We start from the raw sequence: 23,092 nt of genomic DNA, 5'->3' as shown, positions 1-23,092 counted from the left end.
TTTTAATGCAAATACTTGATCTCCCCTGAACAAATCAGGTCAGGTATTCCCAAACAATGTTACCAACTGCCTTTTCTTCCTTTCTTAAATTTTCCCTCAATCAAGAGCAAAGATTACAATAGGCAGAGCGTGCAATAAAAATATAGTGATTAAACAATGCTTACCAAATCAAAAAGAGGAAATATTCAAACCTTGAGAGGTAATACAAACATTGTTGCACAACTCACTTATGATTTTTCTTGTCCCAAGAAAGGTTAAAGAAACAGATATGACTCAGAAGGAAGGAAAAAACCAACAGATATGTTGGTTTAATCATATGATTTCTAAAATACACTCAATAAATGAGGGCAAATTTTGACCCTTCTGATATGAAGACCGCATGTTATTAAATAAAGAGCACTTCCTATTCACCTAAATATATTTCTAGAGAAAATTTCAGGGCTTGGAAAAGTCCAACAACTTATTTCCCCCAAAATGACAAGTTCACACTTTTATCTTTTTAATTTATATTAAACTTTTTCAATTTATTTCACATGAAAACTTACAGAGGAAGTTGACTATGAGGCCAAAGACCTGAGTTCTTTTCTCAGAACCCATGCACACATGGGAGATTTTCTGCCCACTTCCCACAGCAGCAGGTCCCCCCTTCCAGCCCCCTCCTAGGAGGAACAAGGACAGTCCCAAAGGGTAGCAGGTGGAGAGGTCCATGGTCACCACTGCTGGGAACAGACATCACAGGGCTCATCTGCCGAGCACATAACTATTCATCAGTCACCTCCGTGGTGGGGCTGAGAGCAAGGTGGAGGAGGACTCGGTATCACAGTGCAGGTAAGGAGGGGTGGCAATGCCCATCACCAGAGGAGTAGGCCCTTACAAGAAATAACAACTTACCAATAGAAAATTCACTGTGTTAGACACAATGATAACTACGTCAGAGTACATGGGTTGCAGGGAAGGTTGACTGTGAGAGAAAACTTGATTAAGCGAATCATAACCAAGAAGAAACACAGTAGTGACATCACGCATTAATTGGATCATTCACATTACACCAGCTGGTGTCTAAATCCCTTTTCCAGAACATATTGTACACAGAAGACCAGTTGCTCTGTGTATAAGACATGTCTACCTTTTTATATAATATCCCTTTCCCATCACAGAAGATTATGACTAATACCCAGTTGCCTTCCAATTGCCTGTCACCTCTCTCTGGAGCTTCAGAAAGGAATCTTTCATTGGGTAACATTTACTGCGGGTGTGGGAGAGTACACACACAATTGTTTTCCTATAAGGAAATGTATAAACCACAGAGCCACAAATAGTGACCCTTCCTGAATAAGAGTTTTGACTAAAGAGGCCTAAACTTGGAATACCCAGACTTCCTGATTTAGCTAGACAGCCCTAGTTCATTCTGGTTTCCCAACACGATATTTTTTTTAAGTAGGCTTCACTTGCAGCGTGGAGCCTAACACAGGGCTTGAACTCGCCACCCCGAGATCAAGACCTGAGCTGAGATCAAGAGTCAGATGCTTAACTGACTGAGCCAAGCAGGTGCTCCTCTCAACCCCTCCCCCACTAAAATGTGTTCCAGTTTGGCCAAGAAATTATATGAGGGCCTTACCTAAAACGTTGTCTTTGCTATGGAACATTAAGCTTTGGCTGTGAAGCTGGCAAAATTAGTGCTGTAATTGTCCCGTAAGTATATGAGTGATCACACTGGTCAGATCGCCCTTTTTCCCTTACAGAGAAGTCATGAATCTGGCAATGTAAACAAAATGAGGAGGGCTTTGAATAATCAAAGAATCCACTCTGTTCCTGTACATTCTTTTGAATCTGCTATTTACACACTCAGCCATGATCAACTTTGGAATAATGGAGATTCTCTTGCCAGCCACCAGGGATTTTAAATGTCACAAATAGTTATGAGAAAAAGTCTCACACTTGTATCTTTTTTTTCTGGCTTATTAGACAAAAGTAGAGGTAGGGCTTTGAATAAAGAGCTATTTATTTTTAAGTTAATAGCACAAAAGGCCCTCTTTTCATTAAAGTCCCACCCCGCCCCCACTACCAAGCCTAGAATTTATTAGAACCAGCATAGAGTAGAAAAGCAGACAGCAAGCACTCAACTGAAATCCAGGGTCCCCTGCCACACTTCCCTCCCTTACTCCCCCAAATAACTGCTTCTTATTTTGACTCTGTGACAAAGTCAGTGGGAGAGCTCTTAGGAGTGGGGTGGGTGAATGCTCACCAGGAGTGTTCACCCAGGACAGCAAGTTGCAAGGCAGATCTACTTACTCACACTCCCATAGCAGCCCCCTAACTTGGGGATGCCACAGATTGCAGAGCCCTGGTCTCCCACCCCACATTGTCCCAGCCCATCTGGAGTATGTATCCACATGTTCTTGCCCCACAGGTAGCAATCCTCTTATAGTTTATGTCAGAGTTCAGTCCCATAGATGGCCTTATGACGTAAGTACTCTTCTAAACACTGAAGAACATTGTCATCCACCTTTGGGTCAAACTTGTTGGCCAAGAGGTGATGGTTTTGAAGAATCCAATGCAGGTCTCCAGTCCCATAAATACAGATAGACCGCTGGTGGATTCCAGAGCAAGGTGCATAAGGTGCCCCCATACTGATGTTTCCCTCATGGCCCTGCCACTTGACCAGCCTGGCAATGGCTGCCATATCTGAGACGTGAAACTTGGAGTGGTAGGGAATAGAGCCAGGCATCCATGGTGCACGCTGAAGCGTGGCCCATAGATGCTCATCGGGGCTATAGGTGTCTTTTACCCATTCAATCAGTTGTCGGGACTTGGGGTTCTCTAAGACATGTCGGACAAAGTCTCGGGAAGCTACAATATAGGCATTCCCTGTGAACATAGGTATGTTATCAGGGGGAGGATCCTTCATCTTGTTGGTTACATACAATGTGTCTTTTGTCTCATAGTGATATTTCCAGCGAGTCTTTTTGTACTCAGTAGGTATTTCTGACTCCATACTGTTCTTCCCATTCAACATCTTGAGGGCCAGGACCATCTCGGCATTGGTCTTTATAGGAAAGTCTGTCCCACATGTATTTAGTAAGTATTTCCATGGCACTGGGCTCTGGAGCAAGTCTTCCATACAGTTCAGGTCAGCCTGCACCCTGGACCAGGAGGCATAAACCACCCGAACCAACTTACTGGCCATGAAGACATTTGGGAAGCATGAAATAATTGCCTTGACTGCCTCTTTGAAAGTTTCTGGGGATTTCTCATCCACGTGGATGCAGTATATGTTCTGAGGGGCATACACAGCTCGGAGCAATCTTTCAAAGTTTTCTATTTTCTCATGGACCACCATTGAGTAGGCAATAGGGAAGTCTAACTCTTCTTGGCTCAGAGGGAACCGTATGAACTTCCTTTTAGCCTTAAAGTGCTCACAGTCTCTGGTCATGTTAAGGTAGTCAGTGTCTGTGAAAGGCTTCCGCTTGTTCTTGATCTCCAGATTGTCCAGCACAGCCTCAATCACTGCCTGCTGGTCCCCTTGGATGATCCGAGAACAGTTGATGGATCTCTTTGCTGGCAGTTTCAGGGACTTGTACAAGATGTCTCTACAGTGCCGGCTCTGAAAATCTCTGGACTTCAGATCCAGGGAATCAAAGTCACATTTCAATCTGAGACAAAGCCTCAGAGCAACAATGGCCAGCAGCATATAGCAGCCCAGGGCCCACAGGTAACGCTGCTGCCACTGTATCTTCTTCCACCAAATCATCCTCACGGAATGAGAAACCAGTAGAGTTTGGGCACAAGGACGGAGGAGGAGGATGGAATCCTTGGACAGAACAAAATGCCTTCAATTACACACTAACCCTGCATGTATTCACAGGAACATCAAAAGTGCAACTCCAAAGTGATGGCAAAAATACATTCCTTTACTAGACAAATAACCTCAGTAAAGACCGGCCTACGAATCTCTTACACCTGGCCTGTTGGCGGGGGCCTAGAGCCTGACTGGACTAACTGGCCATGTGTGCTGGGATCAGGCTGGCTCCACCCCCCCTCCAAGAAAAAAAGAAAGGGAAACAGAACTGAGCACCTGTTGACGTTGAGGTTTAATTAGTAAGAGGAAATCTGCACCCGCCCTTCATTCCTCAGTCTTCCCCCACCCTTGACCACCCTGTTCCTAAATGGGGCTCTTATCTGGGGCCTAGAATTTCTAATCAATGTAGAGAGACAATCCCTGAAATTCAGACTCTCAGTGTCTGTTCTAGAAATCCAAAGATTTCAATCCTTTTAAAAGTACACTTCTTGGTCTTGTTTGGCAATTTACATATTAGGATACTTTTACTACATACAATTCATTGGTTAGATTTGGTATCTAGCCACCCCCTTTTTAAAAAGCGTTCTTAAACAAGTACAAAAAAATTGGATATGATCCAACAAATGCATTGTAATCACTCATGTAGATAATTCAGTCTATCCAAATTTAAAATACATATACACACAGAGGCACACAAAGCTACGCATATACAATATTTAACGAGTGCTTTCTGTGGGCCACAAATTTTTTTTAACATTGTCCCAGGTCGTCTTCACAACATACCTGAGCTGTAGTAGTATTAGGCCTCTTTTTTAAATAGGAAGATAAAAGCTAAATAATTTGCCAAATATCACATACGCTTTAAGAAGCAAATATGGGACTCTTCCCCACTCGCCTTTCCCCCAGTTTTTTTGTTTGTTCATTTTGTTTTGTTATTGTCCACAAGCCTTAATGCTTCTTCCTCCAAACCACAACCATCTTTTAAATAATACAGTACAGGGTACTGAGTACCATCAAAGAAAACCAGATGATCTAGGGGGAAAAAAAACTCTAAAAGGAGAGAAACAAAATGTGACAAACCCTCTCAACAATGACTATTTTCCCTTGTTGTGTCCTCTTTGTAAGCATAAGATTGTGTCCTGCCTGGTCATAACTTTCATGGGAATCTAAGAGGAAGAAAAAAATGAAACATGAAGAAAATTCTCACCTTTTTAATACCTTTGTCCTTGCTTAGGAAAGATCACTTGTCAAGATGTGTTTGTTTCCAAGGAAGATTGGTTGGAATCCATGGAAGCAAATGTGAACACCATATCCCCTTCTTTTAATGCCTCCACAAGATGTTTTCTGATATTCACAGGATGTCCAGGAACAGTCTCAGGCTCCTCCTCGGTCTCTGCAAAGTAGAGAGCAGCAGGTGGCTCTATCAGTCACCTTCCAGCTTCCTGCTCTCAGATGGGAGAGCTAGCTCACATATATCATTCAGGAGCATATTCTCAAACACTAGGCATTCAAGGAGGTGAACAAGGCAGGAAAAAAAAATGCTGGCAATATCTGAGAAGGCAAGCAGGTATTTCAACCAGAATAGTCCAGTTTGTAACCATGCTCTCCTGCCACAAAACCATTCATAGAAACGTGTCAACACTGGCACAAGAACTTGAAAGCTCCCCACCCACCCCCACCCCCTTTAGCAAGGAACCATAGAAACACCGGTAGGCCCCTGCCTTATTTTGGCCTGGAATCCAAATATCACTTCTCTTTCGTTCCGTGAACATTACAAGAGTAAAACAATAAAATACTTTTTTTTTTCTTTAAAAATAGTTCTATAAAAAAAAAAAAAGTTTGTTCTTCAAATAGAAACTGCTCAAAAAAAATCCTTTTGCCTGTCATCCCATTATAAATAATCTGTGAGTTGTAGAGACACCCACAGGGTTTCAGACTGTAGACCTCACTCACTCATGTCTGAGTCTAGCGTCTTGGCAGTCTAAGGAATGGAAACGCTATGGGTGGTTGGACTTCAGTGAGAGCCCCACTGGCTGGTTTGGGTATTATAGCATGCAAAACACCTTCTTCGAAGCTGCTGGCATTGCCACGGTTTCCCTCCTGTACCCAACGTCCCCTTCCCTCCTCACACCCCCCACCCTATAAAAGCAGCATGCCTAGCCAAATACTTGAAAGAGCCAATTTAATATAAAGAACTTAACTAGATATAAAGTTAAGTAGAGAACTGTAGGGGACAGGGAGGGGTGTCAGGCCACCCTAAATTAGGAAGTGGCAATTGCTGGAAGTAACTACTAATCCTAGGCTGGAGAAATGAAGATTTGGCAATTTTTTCATTTAAAATTTGGGAAGAAGGGTGCCAACAAGCTAAAACTCAGACCTCTGAGATGGGAAGAGCACCACCCGCTCAGTAGGCGCTGGGGACCCTGACCTCGGAAGAGGCCCCCAGGCTGAGATCTCAACCTCTCCTGAGGTGGCTGAGGTATTTGTCCACCATTACTGTAAATGCATTCAGTGCAGTTACATAAAGAGACTGCCCCTGCCCAGTAGTAAACAGGCGTTGACATGGTGATGCTCACAGAAGCAGGAAGTAGACCGGAAGCAAGCAGGAAATCCCGCCTCCGGCCTCATTGGCTCCCTCTGGCGCCCCCTGTCGGCTGAGCTTAATAGGGGGCAGAAGAGGCAAAGCAGAAATCCTAGCCAATGTCAAAAATGGGCTTCGTCTGAAAACAACAACATAATAAGCAAGATCTGTCAGAGTTGCCTTCTTCCTCCAAGAAGTGTTTACATAGCCCCCAGTACAGCCTAGGGAACTTAGGTCTTTTCTTTTGGGGGACATCTTCTGCCTGTTTCTGACTATAGATGGAGACAGGCCAATAGCAAAAGAGCCGTATAGGGTCATCTGTGCTCCCATTTTTATGGCCCCACTCCACTGGCTCTGTTTTGAGCTGTAACATTTCTGAGGCAAACATGATTAAATGATAAACACTTGTTCTGGTATCTACAAACATCTCTACAAACATTTCTATTTCTTTTTGTTGTTGTTATTAATTTTTTTTTTTTGAGACAGGGAGAGAGGGAGGGAGAGAGAATGAGAATGAATCCCAAGCGGCTCCACGCTGTCAGTGCAGAGTCCCCTGCAGGCCTCAAACTCATGAACTTTGAGATCATGACCTGAGCTGAAATCAAGAGTCAGACGCTCAACTGACCAAGCCACCCAGGTGCCACACCCTCCTATTTCTTTATTCAGGACTTTTCTTGGATGGCCTGCTCAAAGTCCTGCCTTCTTTCCCATAAAAGTTATACCACAGATATAGATTTCTTTCAATAAAAGAAAATATTCTGAATATTTGATTTTTAAGGTAATCAAAATAGGGATCCACTCTCATTTGCTAAGTATATGCTAGTATGACATTGACAAACTGGAGATACAGTTTGTTGAGATAATTTACACATTAGTAATACGAAATATGTGGTAGCCGCAGGCACACCTGGGTTTTGCCAAGTCAGAGCTAGGTCTGAACCCTGGCTCCACCACTGTCTAGCTGTGCAGTCATGGGCAAATTCTGTAATTCCTCTACGCTTTAGCGAGTTTAGTTTTTTTTTTTTTTTAATTTAATGTTTTATTTTTGAGAGAAAGACAGAGTGTGAGTGAGGGAGGGGCAGAGAGAGAGGGAGACACAGAATCTGAAGCAGGCTCCAGGCTCTGAGCTGTCAGCACAGAGCCCGACACGGGGCTCAAACTCACAGAGTGTGAGATCATGATCTGAGCTGGAGTTGGACGCTCAACCAACTGAGCCACCCAGGTGCCCCTTTAGTGACTTCCTTTGTAAAAGGGGGACTCACACCAATACCTACCTTATAGGATGGTGGTGAGGATTAAACAAGGTAACACGTATTTAAAGCTTGACTTAGAAGCTGGCAAATGCAGCCCCTTGATGAAGGTTATGCAGGCTCCGGGTCCAGCCCACAAAGGCCTCTTTTACACAAGGAATAGCTCAAGAAGGGTACAAATAGCATTCTTGAACCCTAGAGTGTTGATGTAGTAATGTGGCCAGATGGGTAGTCCAGGGGAAAGACCTGAAATTGTCCCTTTGTGCCCTGGAAGAGACTCAGTTGGACATGGTCAGTATTGACACCACAGAGATGAGGAACGAGCTATAGCTGATACCGGGAAAGTGCAGATGAGGGACAGGATGGCTGGAGGTACGGGACAATCGTGAGCTAGGCAACCTGCAGAGATCTCTCAGGCACTCGGGATGGTGGCGGGTTCCATACTTTAAGTCCATGCGGGTCATGACGAGAAGGTAGAGCACAGGGGAGGGGAAGGGCCCGGGCCCCCGGTGCCTGGGAACCAGGCAGTTCACAAGGCAGGAACCCGGACCTGGAGGACAAGGCCCTTCATTAAGGTTTCTTTCACCCCTTCTGAGACGTAAAGGCAGAGCCAGATGGGCCTGGAGGCAAATGTATCCTAGAGTTCAGGAGTACAGCCAGGTATTTAACCCTGAAAATGATGAAGCCACTCCCTCAGCTATCAAAAATTAAAAGCAACATGAAACCGGACACTAAGTATAAAAGCATCCAACACAGGTCTGAGTTCCCACAATAACCATACCTATTTTACTGTTCCTGAAGCAGCAAACTCTTCCCGCCCTCAACCCTTTACTCCTCTCCTAAGTTTAGCTTCCCCACTGGGCAAATAGCTTGGCTTGCATCCCCTGAGGTTTAGATTATAAATCTTCATATGTTTGTGGGAAGGTCTAGAAGTCCTACCAATAGGGAACAGAGAGAAACTAAGCTGAGCTCATCAGAGTGAATCTGGAAGAATCCAGCGGAGTTTATTATTAACTTCAGGGGACGTTCTGGGGACCCTCCAGCCCTGAAAATAAAGTCAGAGGAGGCCCCAAGCAGCAGGAATCCAACCATTTTAAGCTGGATTAACAAATTGGCAAATGCACCCTTTTACTTATTTTATATAGTGATGTTTACCTCTGGGAAGTATCTGCTTTGTCTTCTCATTAGGCTGGTAGCTCCAGGAAGTCATGTGCTTTCTCTCTCAGCACCCAGCATGGGAGATGTTAGAATTCTAAGGCTGCTCAGAAGAGAAATGCTATCCGCAGAGAGACAGCAAGGGCAACCCCACTGACTAATAAAGGAGAAGAGAATATGACTCAGAGGGGGCAGAAAGTGAAAACAGATACACAGGCATTAAGCCAGTTAATGTATTACTGGATGGGCTGGAGCTGGGGTTTGAAAGGAATTAAAGGTTCTGAGGAAGAGGGGGCGGAGGTTCTTCGAGCTTCTATTGTATGTTCTAGGTCAGTGGGATCTCGGGGAAGATGGGGCTACGATAGCTGGCCACACACAAGTGGTTAAAAGACCCCAACACAATCAACTCTGCCTCGACTCAGCGTTGTTCGATGAAACCCACACTCAGCGGACACTCCCCATGAACTGGAGCAAAAGGGAAAAGAGATTCAAGAAAGAAAAAAGAACACCGCCCCCCTCCCCCATAGAATTCACTATGTATCTGTTCACTAAATGCAGAGGAAAATTCTCAAAGCAGGAAAGAAGGTATCTTCTCAAGTAGATACAATCCCGCTTGCTCCTTCCTGCTCACATTCCCAAGGCAGATCATCTGCTGAATTGTACAGGAGGCCTTATTTGCTTACTCTCCCCTTCAGCCCCCCAACTTTGAGTGGAGCCCCCTTTCTACCAAAGCCAGACTACCCGCTCCTCAGTACCACAGACCCAGAGGCCAGCCACCGCCATGTTTTCTATTCCCTCACCTCATAAGCCTGTCCAAATGCACTGGCCCTCACTGTGGCGTCATGAGCTTCTGAGGGCAGGGACCACGAATGACTCAGCTCTGCCTCAGCAGCTAGCATGACAACCTGAAGATGATAGGTTCACCGTAAATGTTTCCTGAATGAATAACTGCCTCGGTGTCCCAGGGAAGGTCCTCTTAGTACCGGTGTCTTAGAACTAGAGTTCACAGGTGCAGCTGACCCTCCAACGAGACAGTTTGGAACTAAGCGGGCGCACTTACATGTGGATTTTTTTTTTTACAGTACAGTATTTGTATTTTCTCCTTATGATTTTCTCAGTAACATTTTTTTTTCTCTAGCTTACTTTATTATGAGAATCCAATACACCGAACATATAAAACCTGTGTTAATTGACTTATGTTATTGGTAAGGCTTCTGGTCAACAATAGGCTATTAAGTTTTGGGGGAGTCAGAAGTTTTACATGGATTTTTGACTGGGTGATGGGGAGAGATAGCACCTCTAACTCCCTGTATTGTTCGAGCGTCAATTGTAGTTCTTGGAATTAACAGGTAGAGACTCCCTGAAGTCAGCTATGCCCCAAAACGTAATGCCACCAAGCTGAAACTAACTGAAATCCAAACAGCATTTAAGGGATTAATTTTGGGACGCCTGGGTGGTTCAGTTGGTTAAGAGTCCAACTTCAGCTCAGGTCATGATCTCGCAGTCCAGGAGTTTGGGCCCGTGTCGGGCTCTATGCTGACAGCTCAGAGCCTGGAGCCTGCTTCAGATTCTATGTCTCTTTTCTCTCTACCCCTCCCCCACTCACACTCTGTCTCTCGAAAATAAATAAATGTTAAAAAAATTGTTTTTTTTAAAAAAGGGATTAATTTTGCTTAGGAAACTTTCTCAGAAATAGCCTACCAAAAAAGAGAGTTGGAAGCAAGTTAATAATGAGATTAAGGTGCCTCCCAGGGTGCCTGGGTGGCTTGGTCAGTTGGGTGCCTGACTCTTGATTTCCATTCAGGTCATGATCTCACTGATCATGGGATAGAGCCCTGTGTTGGGCTCTGTGCTGACAGTGAGGAGCCTGCTTGGGATTCTCTCCCTCTCTCTCTGCCCCTCCCCCACTCACTCTCACTCACTCTCTCAAAATAAACAAACATTAAAAAAACAGAAAGATGCCTTCCATTGTGTCATTAGGAAGTAACCTAAACGGAACAATAAATGGTAAGTGACATGGCAGTGCTTCATCCATTCACCCCACGTAACAGTTGTTGATGGAGGAGGCTAAGTTTTAGATGCTAGAGTTACAAAGTTGATTAAGACAGTCTCTACTTTCAAGGTGCTCATAGTCTCGTGTGGGAGAAATACATGAAAACAGATTCTAATGCCATGTAGGAGTACAAGCAGGAATATACGCTGGCTTTAAAAGAGGCCCAGAGGCTGAAACAAAAAAAGGGAATGGTCAGAAATACAGGCACAAACAAGTGTGGGTCTTAATGAAATCTAGAAGAAGAAAAAAAAGTAAGAATTTGTGTGGCTGCCTCCTGCATTGTCTAGAGAAGGGTCTTGGCTAGTGGCAGTGACCATAGGATGAACAAATATGGGTTAAAGGAAAGGTCTCCTTAGAACAGCCATTTGGGAAAAGAAAGGGAGATCACAACCCCAACACTATAAACATACATTTCAGATTTATATCTAAAAAGAAAAAACAGTTCCAAAAGATCATCCAGGAAATGTATGATACCTAAGTTGGGAATTTCTTTTTAGTATCATATCAAGAACAGAAAATTATGAAAAAAACAAAAAAAAAACAAAAAAAACAAAAAACACAAAAAACAAAACAGATTTAACTATATGGAAACCATAAACAAAAATATCATTTGAAGTAAGAAATGGGACTTTTGGGAAAACTCTTTAAAAAGGAGAGGCTAAGACCTTCTTTCCTTCTTTTGGAACTCATGAATGCAGATTTAGTGGCTGGGGCTTCAGCAGCTATCTAGGATCTTGAGGCAACTTTGAAAGGGGAAGCCATGAGGTGAAAGTAATACCACGGAGCCATTTCACCAGTACTGGACTGACTGCCTACTTCTAGGTTTCATTAATAAGAGAGAGAGAGATACCTTCTTTACTCACTACTTTTTCAGGTCTGCTATGAGCCGTCATTCACAAATTCCTAACCCACACAGAAGCTGTTTCTTAATTGAGGAACATTTCAAATCATAGTTATGAAAAAGTCACATGTTTCAGCGGAGTCAAGAGAAGGTAGTCTGAAGGCTGTAGAGTATCCAGGAGGTCTAATTCCCATCCTACCACCACCTCCCTCATCCCCACACTATTACAGCATCTCTTGTTTCTTATGAAAAACACAGCTCAGGTGAAAAGTCTGGAAAAGAATGCACCCAACATTAACCACAGTATTCTTGGTTGTGTGATCACTGCTGGTTTTCAGTTTCTCTTTTTTGTTTCATCAGTTTTGGTTCCCCGCCTCCCTCCCCCGAAGTTTTCATCTAAATTCCAGTTAGTCAACATACCATGTAATATTAGTTTCCAGTATATAATACAGTGATTCAGTAATTCCATACAATACCTGGTGCTTACCACAACGCATGCACTCCCTAATTCCAATCACCTCTTTCACCCACCACACCCATCAGATTATTCTCTATAGTTATGACCCTGTTTCTTGGCTTGCTTCTCTTCCCCCTATGTTCATCTGTTTTGTTTCTTAAATTCCACATATGAGTGAAATCATATGGCCTTTCTCTGACTTATTTCACTTAGCATTATACTCTCTCTAGCTCCATCCACATCATTGCAAATGTCAAGATTTCATTTTTATGGCTGAGTAATATTCCATTGTGTATACATACCACATCTTCTTTATCTGTTCGCCTCATCAGTTTTCCAATTTATCGAGAATTCACATGTATTATGGATTTTTAGAATTTTTAAAAGCTATTTTAGAATCATCTTGGGAAACAAAACAAATACTACTCTCTTGGGATGCCTGGGTGGCTCAGTCGGTTAAGTGTCCAACTCTTGATTACAGCTCAGGACATGATCTCGTAGTTCATGAGATCGAATCTCACGTTGAGCTCTGAGCTGACAGTGAAGAGCCTGTTTGGGATTTTCTCTCTCTCTCTCTCTGCTCCTCCTGTGCATGTGTGTGCTCTCTCTCAAAATAAACATTTAAAAATAAATTAAATATTTAATTGGCACCATCCACAGGATTTTCTTCATTTACCACAAAAATACTTTTTTCTCCGTTGCCATCACCTGGCATTATCTTTGGTTTTTGTCTTTTCCACAAATGATAGATGAAAAGTGATATCCCACTGTGGTTTTCATCTGTATTTCTTTTATTAGTAATAAACTTGAGCCCCTTTTCATATATTTGTGGCCATTTGCATTTCTTCTTCAATTTCTTTCCCACTAATGTTTTTCTGTCCATGTTTATGTTACACTATTTGCTACTTATTATTAATTTGTAAGAGCTCTGAATTTAGGGGCACCTGGGTGGCTTAGTTGGTTTAGGCGTCCAACTGGTGATTTCGGCTCAGGTCATGATCTCTCAGTTTCTGAGTTCAAGCCCTGCATCGGACCCTGTGCTGGCAGCTCAGAACCTCCTTGGGATTTTCTCTCTGCACCTCCCCTGCTCTCTTGCATACTCTCTCTCTCTCTCTCTCTCCCAAAAGTAAATAAACTTAAAAAAACATAGCTCTGAATTTATCAGTTATGTACTCTTCGTTCAGTTTTTGTGGCTATGTCATCCTAGTGCATTGTTTGACTATGTTTTATGGGGCTCTTTCCTAGGCTTAACACTCGATACACAGAAACTCACGATTATTTGATACGGTCAAACTTCTCTATTTTTTCCTTTTGCCTTCGGAGATTCATGTAATGAATGGAATAGAAAGCCCATTTCTACTCCAGGGTCATACAAATATTCACTCACATTTGCATTTAATAATTTTTAGGGGCTTTTTACATTTAAATTTTGGAGCCATCGGGGATATATTTTGATGTAGGGGAGGCAATGATTATGCTAGGACCACATAGTTATCTTGGCCATGTTCTGAGTGGCAGAATCCATACACTTCAGGTGCTATTTAAGTAAGATGCAGGGATCCCCTGCTTTCCTCAGACTACACTCCCTTCACTTTCACAAAAGACTGACGTTAGTATCCGTTAAATCCAAAGGGGAGTTTCACTTTTGCTAAAAAAATTAATTAAAAAAATAACAAGCTGCTACTCTACTAACGTAGGTCTTTCCAAAAAGCGAAGTGGCTTCACAGAAACTTTGGGAAAGCAGGGGATACTCTTCCCTTTTACCGTGTGGCTTACAAAAGTGTCCGTGGGCACACCCTACCTTCAGGTCGTGGGGGAAGCGTGTATTCTCATGAGCTCTGGTCAAGCTCCCATCCACAATGTCATACATCCGTGTCATCAAGCAGAGACAGAGGGGGTCTAACAATCAACCTGATCCACTTATACTCGTGGGAAAAATTTTTTTAACTAAGGGACTTACTCACGTGTTGGTTCTGTGAAAAAGCCAAAAAGCAGGAGAGGTTAGAAGCTGGTATTTGTGAAGGGAGACAGAAGTACCTGGCGAGTCCAGAGGGCTAACAGAAACACACAGTGACAGGCAAACGGAGCCCAGTGCGGAAGCATCAGGAAGAACCTGCTATACAGTTAGATGAGCGGCAGAATAAGGAAGGCAGGCCTTTGTGGGGTTAAAGCAGGCAGGGGACTAATCCCCAAATAAACACATACATGGAAGGTGGTGATGGAGGCCAGAAAAGCTTGGATTAATTGGCACCCCATTCTCCATACCCATTAATGGAACCATTTTCTGCTCTGTCCTTTGCAGTGGAAACAAATGGGGAACAGGGTGATATCCGGGGTTTATGCATCAAGTCAACTTCCAGGGACTGTCCAGGGCGCGTTCAAACTGATTACCAACCTCTGTAACAAAATATTCCTCTCCCTCACTGTGTGACTTTACAGCTACTTGGCTTCTCTAGGCCTCGGTTTCCTCACTGTGTTGAAACTCTAACCCTAAGCCTGAACCCTAAACCTGTACCTCTGAATTTGGAAGACCAGCTCTTTCAACACAGAACTTCTCTGATCCTGCTGCCTGGCCTCTTTGTCTTGGGAGCAGCATGCCTGGATGGTTCAAGAATCCTTATCTGACAGCAGAGCTCCCCAAAGGAGGAAGGAAGGAGGAAAGGACTCGAAGTGAGGGGCCAGCTGGGAGGATTCTGGGAAGAGAAGTCCATGTGCAAATGAAAAGGGCCTAGCCATGTTGGTGACAATGGGGATAAGAAGAGAGAATAGACAGAGACAGGAAAAATTTTAAAGTATCACAGAGATAGATCTGAGGAGACTTGAAAACCAAATCTGAAAACTAGCAGCCTTCGGACCTGAAGTTCACGATGGTGACCCCAGGTCACACCAGCCAGGAAAGGAAAAGTCGATCGCTTTCACAAAACTTGAAAACTTTGAATAACTTTCACAAAAGTTAAAAATATGACTTTCCACAAGTATACACTGCATAGGCACCAAAATCTTACTCAATTAGATAATCTAAGACAGAGAAGAAGGAAGAAGGTACATCTGGCTCAAAGAGCATCTTGAGAAACTATTTGTAGACATTTATAAAGCAATGTTAGAATAGTTTCTAGTTTAGATACAAAACTGGTCAATACTCCAAGGTGATACAAAAATCATAACATTTGGGATCTCTCTTTTTTAGTTTTTTTCATGTTTTATTATTTATTTTTGAGAGAGAGACAGACAGACACACGGAGCACGAGTGGAGGAGGCACAGAGAGAGGGAGACACAGAATCTGAAGCAGGCTGCAGGCTCTGAGCTGTCAGCACAAAGCCCGAGGTGGGGCTTGAACCCACCAACCCTGAGATCATGACCTGAGCCAAAGTCAGATGCTTAACCAACTGAACCACCCAGGCGGCCCTAGGATCATCTAGTGAACAGAAATTATTTGCCTCTCTACAGAAAAGACCTGGAAATTACCAGGGAAATTCACGGAGTCTGAGACCTTAACTAATAGGAAATAGGGAAGCCAAACAAATACTCGTTTTTCTAAATTAGTGGTTCTCAACCAGGAGAGCTTTTGCCTTCCAGGGGACATTTGGTATTATGTGGAGACCTTTTTTGTCACAACTCAGCAACTCTGGGAGCTGGGGGGGGGGGGGGGGGGTTAGCATCTTGCGAGTCGAGACCCTACAGGGCACAGGACAGACTCCGAAATAAGAAATTATCCTGCCCCAAATATCAACAGTGTAAAGGGTGAGAAGCTCTGCCCTAGACAATCACCCCTGGATGGGCTTGTTAAAGAATGCCCTCAGAGGACTCTGTCATCATCGCGAGAATATGTTGCCCATCGTTTTTTCTTATTCACACGTTTTAAGCAATTTATATTACCAGTAACGTCAACCATCTGCTTTCAAAGGAAGGTAGAGTTCTTTTTACAAGTATTTCACCCAAGAATTTTTTTAAAGTTTTCTCCTTAACCTGAGGAACGTGAGAAAGAAAACCACTTGAACAGAACGCCTCTCCCCATTTACTGAGCATCTGGTCTTGTTGAGCTCCCAAGGTAGTTTCTGTCCAAAGATGATAGGATTTTTCCAGGGACCATGAAAGGACCCATAAATTTCTTAAACAAAAACCCCTCCAAACACAAAAAAAGATGCTATGATAGAACTTGGGGAAGCAGACAGAAGTGACAGACGTACAGGTCACAGGAAGGACAGCACAGGGAGGAGAGAGGGGCCGACGGCCACACCAGTCGCCCCCCTCCGAATCCACCACCTTCCCTCCTGTTCCTGCTCCAGCCCTCTAGTTCCAAACCTCTGCCAACACCACTGTGCCCTGAGGCACCCAGGCCAGGCTTTTCAATTACATCTCAGGCTCTTCCTCTTTCCTTCCCACCTACATGAATTGACGGGTTCAGTAAAGCACGTTCGGAGCAATTACTGATTATTGCTGGGCACTGAGCACAGAGACAACAGTGAGCAAAACTGTCTTTCAGCGGATTGCCAAGGCCCTTGGATTCCTCCTTGATTAGCTCTCCATCCTTGTCCTTTCTTACCGTGAGTCAGGCTCTCTGCAGCCACAGCCTCTTATTCCTCTGCCCCCGGTAAAGCTTCGCCTGCCTTCAGATCCTCTCCCTGAAGCACAACTCTGCCCCATGCAACTCCCTGCTAAAAACAAATCCCCAGGAACTTCCCTTTGCATGGGCTTAGAGAACAGAATCCAGTCACCTTCACTCAGCCATCAGGCTCTTTCAGACTTAACTCCCAGGTTTTCTTGAGTCAAAGATACTGCCTCGGAAAGCACCATTCACTACTCCCAGGACAGAGGGCAGCTCATTTTTGTCAACCCCCTCATCTGCAGTTATCATAAAGGCACCCAACCACTATGACTGTCATGCTAGATAAATATTTACCGGCCGCAAAATAAATATTCCTAATGTGAGAAAACAAATTATGATCATCTACAGCGTGTCGTCAGAACATGTTTTTTTTTTAAGCTGCAAGTTTTTTTTTTTTTATTTTATTATTTACTTTGTGAGAGAGAGAGAGGAAAAAAAAAAAGAACCAGTGGGGGAGGGGCAGAGGACGGGGGCAGGGGGAACTGAGGATCTGAAGTGGGCTCTGTGCTGACAGCAGAAAGCCTGTTATGGGGCTTGAACTCACGAACCGTGAGATTGTGACCTGAAGCGAAGTCAGACACTTAATTGAGCGAGCCACCCAGGCACCCCTGTGATATTTTTAATAGGTTTTTCATTTTAAAAATGAGTTTTTCTACTTCCAAACATTTAAAAATCTAAATTTAAAGTAATAAGGTCTTTGGGGGGAAAAGATATTCAAGGGAAACAGGTGCTATATTTTTAAATTCATTTTTTATTTTTTTTTAACATTTATTTATTTTTGAGACAGACAGAGACAGAGCATGAGCAGGGGAGGGTCAGAGAGAGAGGGAGACACAGAATCCGAAACAGGCTCCAGGCTCTGAGAGGTCAGCCCAGAGCCCAATGCAGGGCTCGAACTCACCGACCGCGAGATCATGACCTGAGCCGAAGTCGGACGCCCAACCAACTGAGCCACCCAGGTGCCCCCAGGTGCTTTATTTTTAAAATGATATCCTCACAAAGCTGACATTTATCGTTCATTCAACCTGTGGTGGATGCAAGGATATTCTTGGTGAACCGAATGTAGGCCTTTACCTCAAGGAATTTAACAGACAAGGGGAGAATACAAGCAGGTATCAGATTCATGTAAGGTGCTCTGATAAGTTTTTTGGTTGCAAATATGTGGGTCAGAGAAGGCCCCTGAAAGAGGTAATATCTAGGCTGAGACCTGATATTTGTGTCTATTAATTTTTCTTTTTGTTTTATAAGGAGAAGGCTTAAAACCACGATTGTCCAATTTAAAACTTCAACCTCTTTTAGCGCCTGTCACAATGTGGTCTAGATAGTCATTTAATCTCTGAACTTATACCCCACAACCTTGCTCATTTGGCCTGCCACCTTCTTGCAAATAAAGACTGTATCTTACTCATTATGTATCTCCAGTATCTATGATTGTGACTTGTATTTGTAGTCAATAATGTGGGTGGAATAGAATGGATAAAATGGAACAAACTGGAAACAATATATACTTTAAATTACTGAATATCTTCATGCAGTTGTGAGGCAAGCTATTTGGCAAGCAAATATTGGTAAACAAATTCAGCTAATATCTGGTAAGTACTATGAACAATTATACATGAACACTTTAAACAACCCAGAAGGAATGAATAAATTCCAAGAAAAATAAAACCCACTAAGACTGAATTAGGAAGAAATAGAAAATCTGAACAGACCAATTACTAGTGAGTAGACTGAATCAGTGATCAAAAGCTTCCCAAGAAACAAAAGTCCAGGACTAGATGGTTTCCCTGATGAATTCTACTCAGCATTTGAAGAATACTTTTTTTCCTCACACTATCCCAAAGTTAGAAGAGCAGGAAACACCTCCAAATTCATTTATGAGTCCAGCATTACTGTGACATTAAAATGAGACAAGGACATTACAAGAAAAAGTTACAGGCCAATATCCATGATGAACACAGATGCAAAAATCCTCAACAAAATATTAGCAAACAAAATTCAACAATTCTCTTAAAGAATCACATTACACGATCAAGTTCCAGGGATACAAAAATGATTCAGTATCTGCAAATCAATCACTTTGATACACCAAATAACAAAATGAAGGATAAATATCATAGATCATCTCAATAGATACCAAAAAAGTATTTGATAAAATTCAACTTTTCTGATAAAAATTCCCAACATGGATGAAGACCTCAATGTAAGACAGGAAGCCATCAAAATCCTCGAGGAGAAAGCAGGCAAAAACCTCTTTGATCTTGGCCACAGCAACTTCTTACTCAACACCTCTGGAGGCAAGGGAAATAAAAGCAAAAATGAACTACTGGGACCTCATCAAAATAAAAAGCTTCTGCACAGCAAAGGAAACAATCAGCAAAACTAAAAGGCAACCGACGGAATGGGAGAAGATATTTGCAAATGACATATCAGATAAAGGGTTAGTATCCAAAATCTATAAAGAACTTATCAAACTCAACACCCAAAAAACAAACAATCCAGTGAAGAAATGGGCAAAAGATATGAATAGACACTTCTCCAAAGAAGACATCCAGATGGCCAACCGACACATGAAAAAATGCTCAACATCACTCATCATCAGGGAAATACAAATCAAAACCACAATGAGATACCACCTTACACCTGTCAGAATGGCTAACATTAACAACTCAGGCAACAACAGATGTTGGCGAGGATGCAGAGAAAGAGGATCTCTTTTGCATTGTTGGTGCGAATGCAAGCTGGTGCAGCCACTCTGGAAAACAGTATGGAGGTTCCTCAAAAAACTAAAAATAGAACTACCCTACGACTCAGCAATTGCACTACTAGGCATTTATCCACGGGATACAGGTGTGCTGTTTTGAAGGGACACATGCACCCCCATGTTTGTAGCAGCACTATCAACAATAGCCAAAATATGGAAAGAGCCCAAATGTTCAACAATGGATGAATGGATAAAGAAGATGTGGTATATATATATACAGTGGAGTATTACTTGGCAATCAAAAAGAATGAAATCTTGCCATTTGTAACTAAGTGGATGGAACTGGAGGGTATTATGCTAAGTGAAATTAGTCAGAGAAAGACAAAAATCATATGCCTTCACTCATATGAGGACTTTAAGAGACAAAACAGATGAACATAAGGGGAAGGGAAACAAAAATCATATAAAAACAGGGAGGGTGACAAAACAGAAGAGACTCATAAATTTGGAGAACAAACTGAGGGCTACTCGGAGGGGTTGTGGGAGGGGGAATGGGCTAAATGGATAAGGGGCACTAGGGAATCCACTCCTGAAATCATTGTTGCACTGTATGGCAACCAATTTGGATGTACATTTTAAAAAATAAAAAATAAAATAAAAAAGAGCCCCCCCAAAAGAGATGAATAAACCAAATGAGATATACATTCAAAAAAAGAATTCCCAACAAAGTGGGTTTAGAGGAATATAGTGCAACATAATTAAAGCCATATATGACAAACCCACAGCTAACATATTCAATAGTGAAAAGCTAAAAGCTTTTCCTCTGACATCAGGAACAAGATAAGGATTTACACTCTTATCACTTGTATTCAACATAGTATTCAAAGTCCTGGCCAGAGCAATTAAGCAAGAAAACAAGAAAGGCATCTAAATTGTTAAGGATGCAATACTCTCTATTTGCAGATGACATGATACTATATATAGAAAATGCTAAAGATTCCACCAAAAAACTATTAGAACAAATGAATTTAGCAAAGTTTCAGGGTTAATATATAGAAATTGGTTGCATTTCCACACACTAATAACAAAGCAGAGAGACAAATTTTAAAAATAATCCCATTTATAGAGGTGCCTGGGTTGCTTAGTTGGTTAAGCATCCAACTCCTGGTTTCAGCTCAGGTCCTGATCTCACGGTTTGCGAGACTGAACCCTGCATTAGGCTCCATGCTGACAGCTAGAAGCCTGCTTGGTATTCTCTCTCTGCCTTTCTCTCTGCACCCCCCCCCCAATTGCGCATACACTCTCTCTCTCAAACTTTTAAAAAATAAAAAATAATCCCATTTATAATTAGATGAAAAATAATAAAATACCTAGAAATAAATTTAGCCAGGGAGGTGAAAGAACTCTGTTCTTAAAACTGTAAGACACTGGGGTGCCTGGGTGGCTCAGTTGGTTAAGCGACCGACTTCGGCTCAGGTCATGATCTCACAGTTGGTGAGTTCGAGCCCTGCGTCAGGCTCTGTGCTGACAGCTCAGAGCCTGGAGCCTGCTTCGGATTCTGTGTGTCGCCCTCTCTCTGCCCCTCCCCTGCTCACACTCTGTGTCTCTATCTCTCAATAATAAATAAAAAACGTTAAAAATATTAAAAAAAAAATTAAGACACTGATGAAAGAAATTGAAAACAACACAAATAAATGGAAAGATATACCATGCTCATGGACTTAAAGAATTGATATTGTTAAAATGTACATACTAGCCAAAGCAATCTATATATTTAATGCAATTCCTATCAAAATACCAGTAGTATTTTTAACAGAACTAGAATAAATAATCCTAAAGTTGTATAGAACCATGAAAGCCAAAGTAAGCTTGAGAAAGAAAAACAAAGCTTGAAGTAACACAATCCCAGATTTCAAGGTATACTACAAACCTATAGTCATCAAAACAGTGTAGTACTAGCACAAAACCAGACACATAGATCAATGGAACAGAAGACAGTGCCCAGAAATAAACCCACACTTATATGGTCAATTAATCTATGACAAAAGAGGCAAGAATATACACTGGGGAAAAGACAGTCGCTTCAAAAAAATGGTGCTGGGAAAAGTGGACAGCGAGCAAAGAATAAGACTGGACCGTTTTCTTACACTGTACACAAACAGAAGGTGGAATCAAGACCTAAATGTGAGACTTGAAATCATGAAACTCCTCGGAAAAAACATAGGCAGTGATCTCTTGGACATCGGCCTAGCAACATTTTCTAGATATGTCACCTCAGGCAAGGGAAACTAAAGCAAAAGAAACTACTACAACTATACCAAAATAAAAAGCTTTTTGCACAATGAAAGAAACCATCAACAAAATGAAAAGACAATCTGCTGAATGGGGGAAGATATTTGCAAATGATGTATCTAACAAGGGTTAATATCCAAAACATGTAAACAAGTACTACAATTCAACACGAAAAAACAGTCTGATTAAAAAAGAGGCTGAGGTCCTGAATAGATATTTTTCTATAGAAGACGTAGAGATGGCCAACAGACACATGAAAAGATGCTCAACATCTTTAATCAACGGGAAATGTTAATCAAAACCACAATGAGATATCACCCCACACATGTCAGAATGGCTAATACCAAAAAGACAAGAGGGACATCTGGGTGGCTCAGCTGGTTGAGTGTCCGACTCTTTGGCTCAGGTCATGATCCCACGGTCATGGAATCAAGCTCCAGGTCAGACTCTGCACTGAGCGTGAAGCCCACCCCAGATTCTGTCTCTCCCCCTTTGCCTCTCCCCAGCTCATGTACATGCTGTCTCTCTAAAATAATAATAAAAAGAAAGACCAGAAAAAAATAAGAGTTAACAAGGATGCAGTGAAAGGGAAATCTTCATGCTATGTTGGTGGGAATGTAAATTGATGTAGCCACTGGGAGATAGTATCGAGGTTCCTTAAAAAAAACAAAACAAAAATGAAAATGCCATATGATCCAATAATTCCACTGCTGGGAATTTACCCAAAGAAAACGTAAACACTAATTCAAAAAGATATATATATAGATCTAGATATAGATATATCTATATCTATATCTATATCTATATCTATATCTATATATATATATCCCTATGTTTACTGCAGCACTAATTAAAATAGCCGATATGTGGAAGCAACCTAAACGTCCATCAATAGATGAATGAATAAGGAAGATATAGTATCTATACACACAATGGAATATTACTCAACCGTAAAAAGATTGAGATCTTGCCATTTGTGACAACATGGATGGACTAGAAGGTATTATGCTAAGTGAAATAAATCAGACACACAAACAAGACAAATACCATACAATTGCACTTATATGTGGAACCTATAACACACACACACACACACACACACACACACACACGCGCCAGAAACAGTTTCCTAAGCATAGTGAATAAACTAGTGGTTTCCAGAGGGTTGTGGGAATGGCAAAATAGGTGAAAGGGATTAAGAGGTATAAACGTCCAGTTATAAAATTAAGTCAGTCACAGGGATGTAAAGTACAGCATGGGGAATACAGTTAATAATATTGTAGTAACTTTTTTTTTTTTTTAACGTTTATTTATTTTTGAGACTGAGAGAGACAGAGCATGAACGAGGGAGGG

The 23,092-nt window shown here is 42.1% G+C and overlaps 1 protein-coding gene across 1 annotated transcript; it reads right to left on the bottom strand.

The window, feature by feature from the left end:
• Positions 1-495: 495 nt before the first annotated feature.
• On the bottom strand, positions 496-6,355 carry LOC125917110 (beta-1,3-galactosyl-O-glycosyl-glycoprotein beta-1,6-N-acetylglucosaminyltransferase 3-like). The gene is made up of 3 exons (XM_049623371.1): positions 6,177-6,355; positions 5,007-5,192; positions 496-3,811 (listed from the first exon to the last, which is right to left on the bottom strand). The coding sequence occupies exon 3, from the start codon at positions 3,749-3,751 to the stop codon at positions 2,435-2,437; it is 1,317 nt and encodes a 438-aa protein (XP_049479328.1). The 5' UTR covers positions 3,752-3,811; positions 5,007-5,192; positions 6,177-6,355; the 3' UTR covers positions 496-2,434.
• Positions 6,356-23,092: the final 16,737 nt, after the last annotated feature.

This window comes from Panthera uncia, unplaced genomic scaffold, assembly GCF_023721935.1.
Source record: "Panthera uncia isolate 11264 unplaced genomic scaffold, Puncia_PCG_1.0 HiC_scaffold_1495, whole genome shotgun sequence".
NCBI lineage: Eukaryota > Metazoa > Chordata > Mammalia > Carnivora > Felidae > Panthera > Panthera uncia.
Note: the sequence above shows the minus strand (reverse complement) of the source record. Positions and strands in the feature narration are given on the sequence as shown.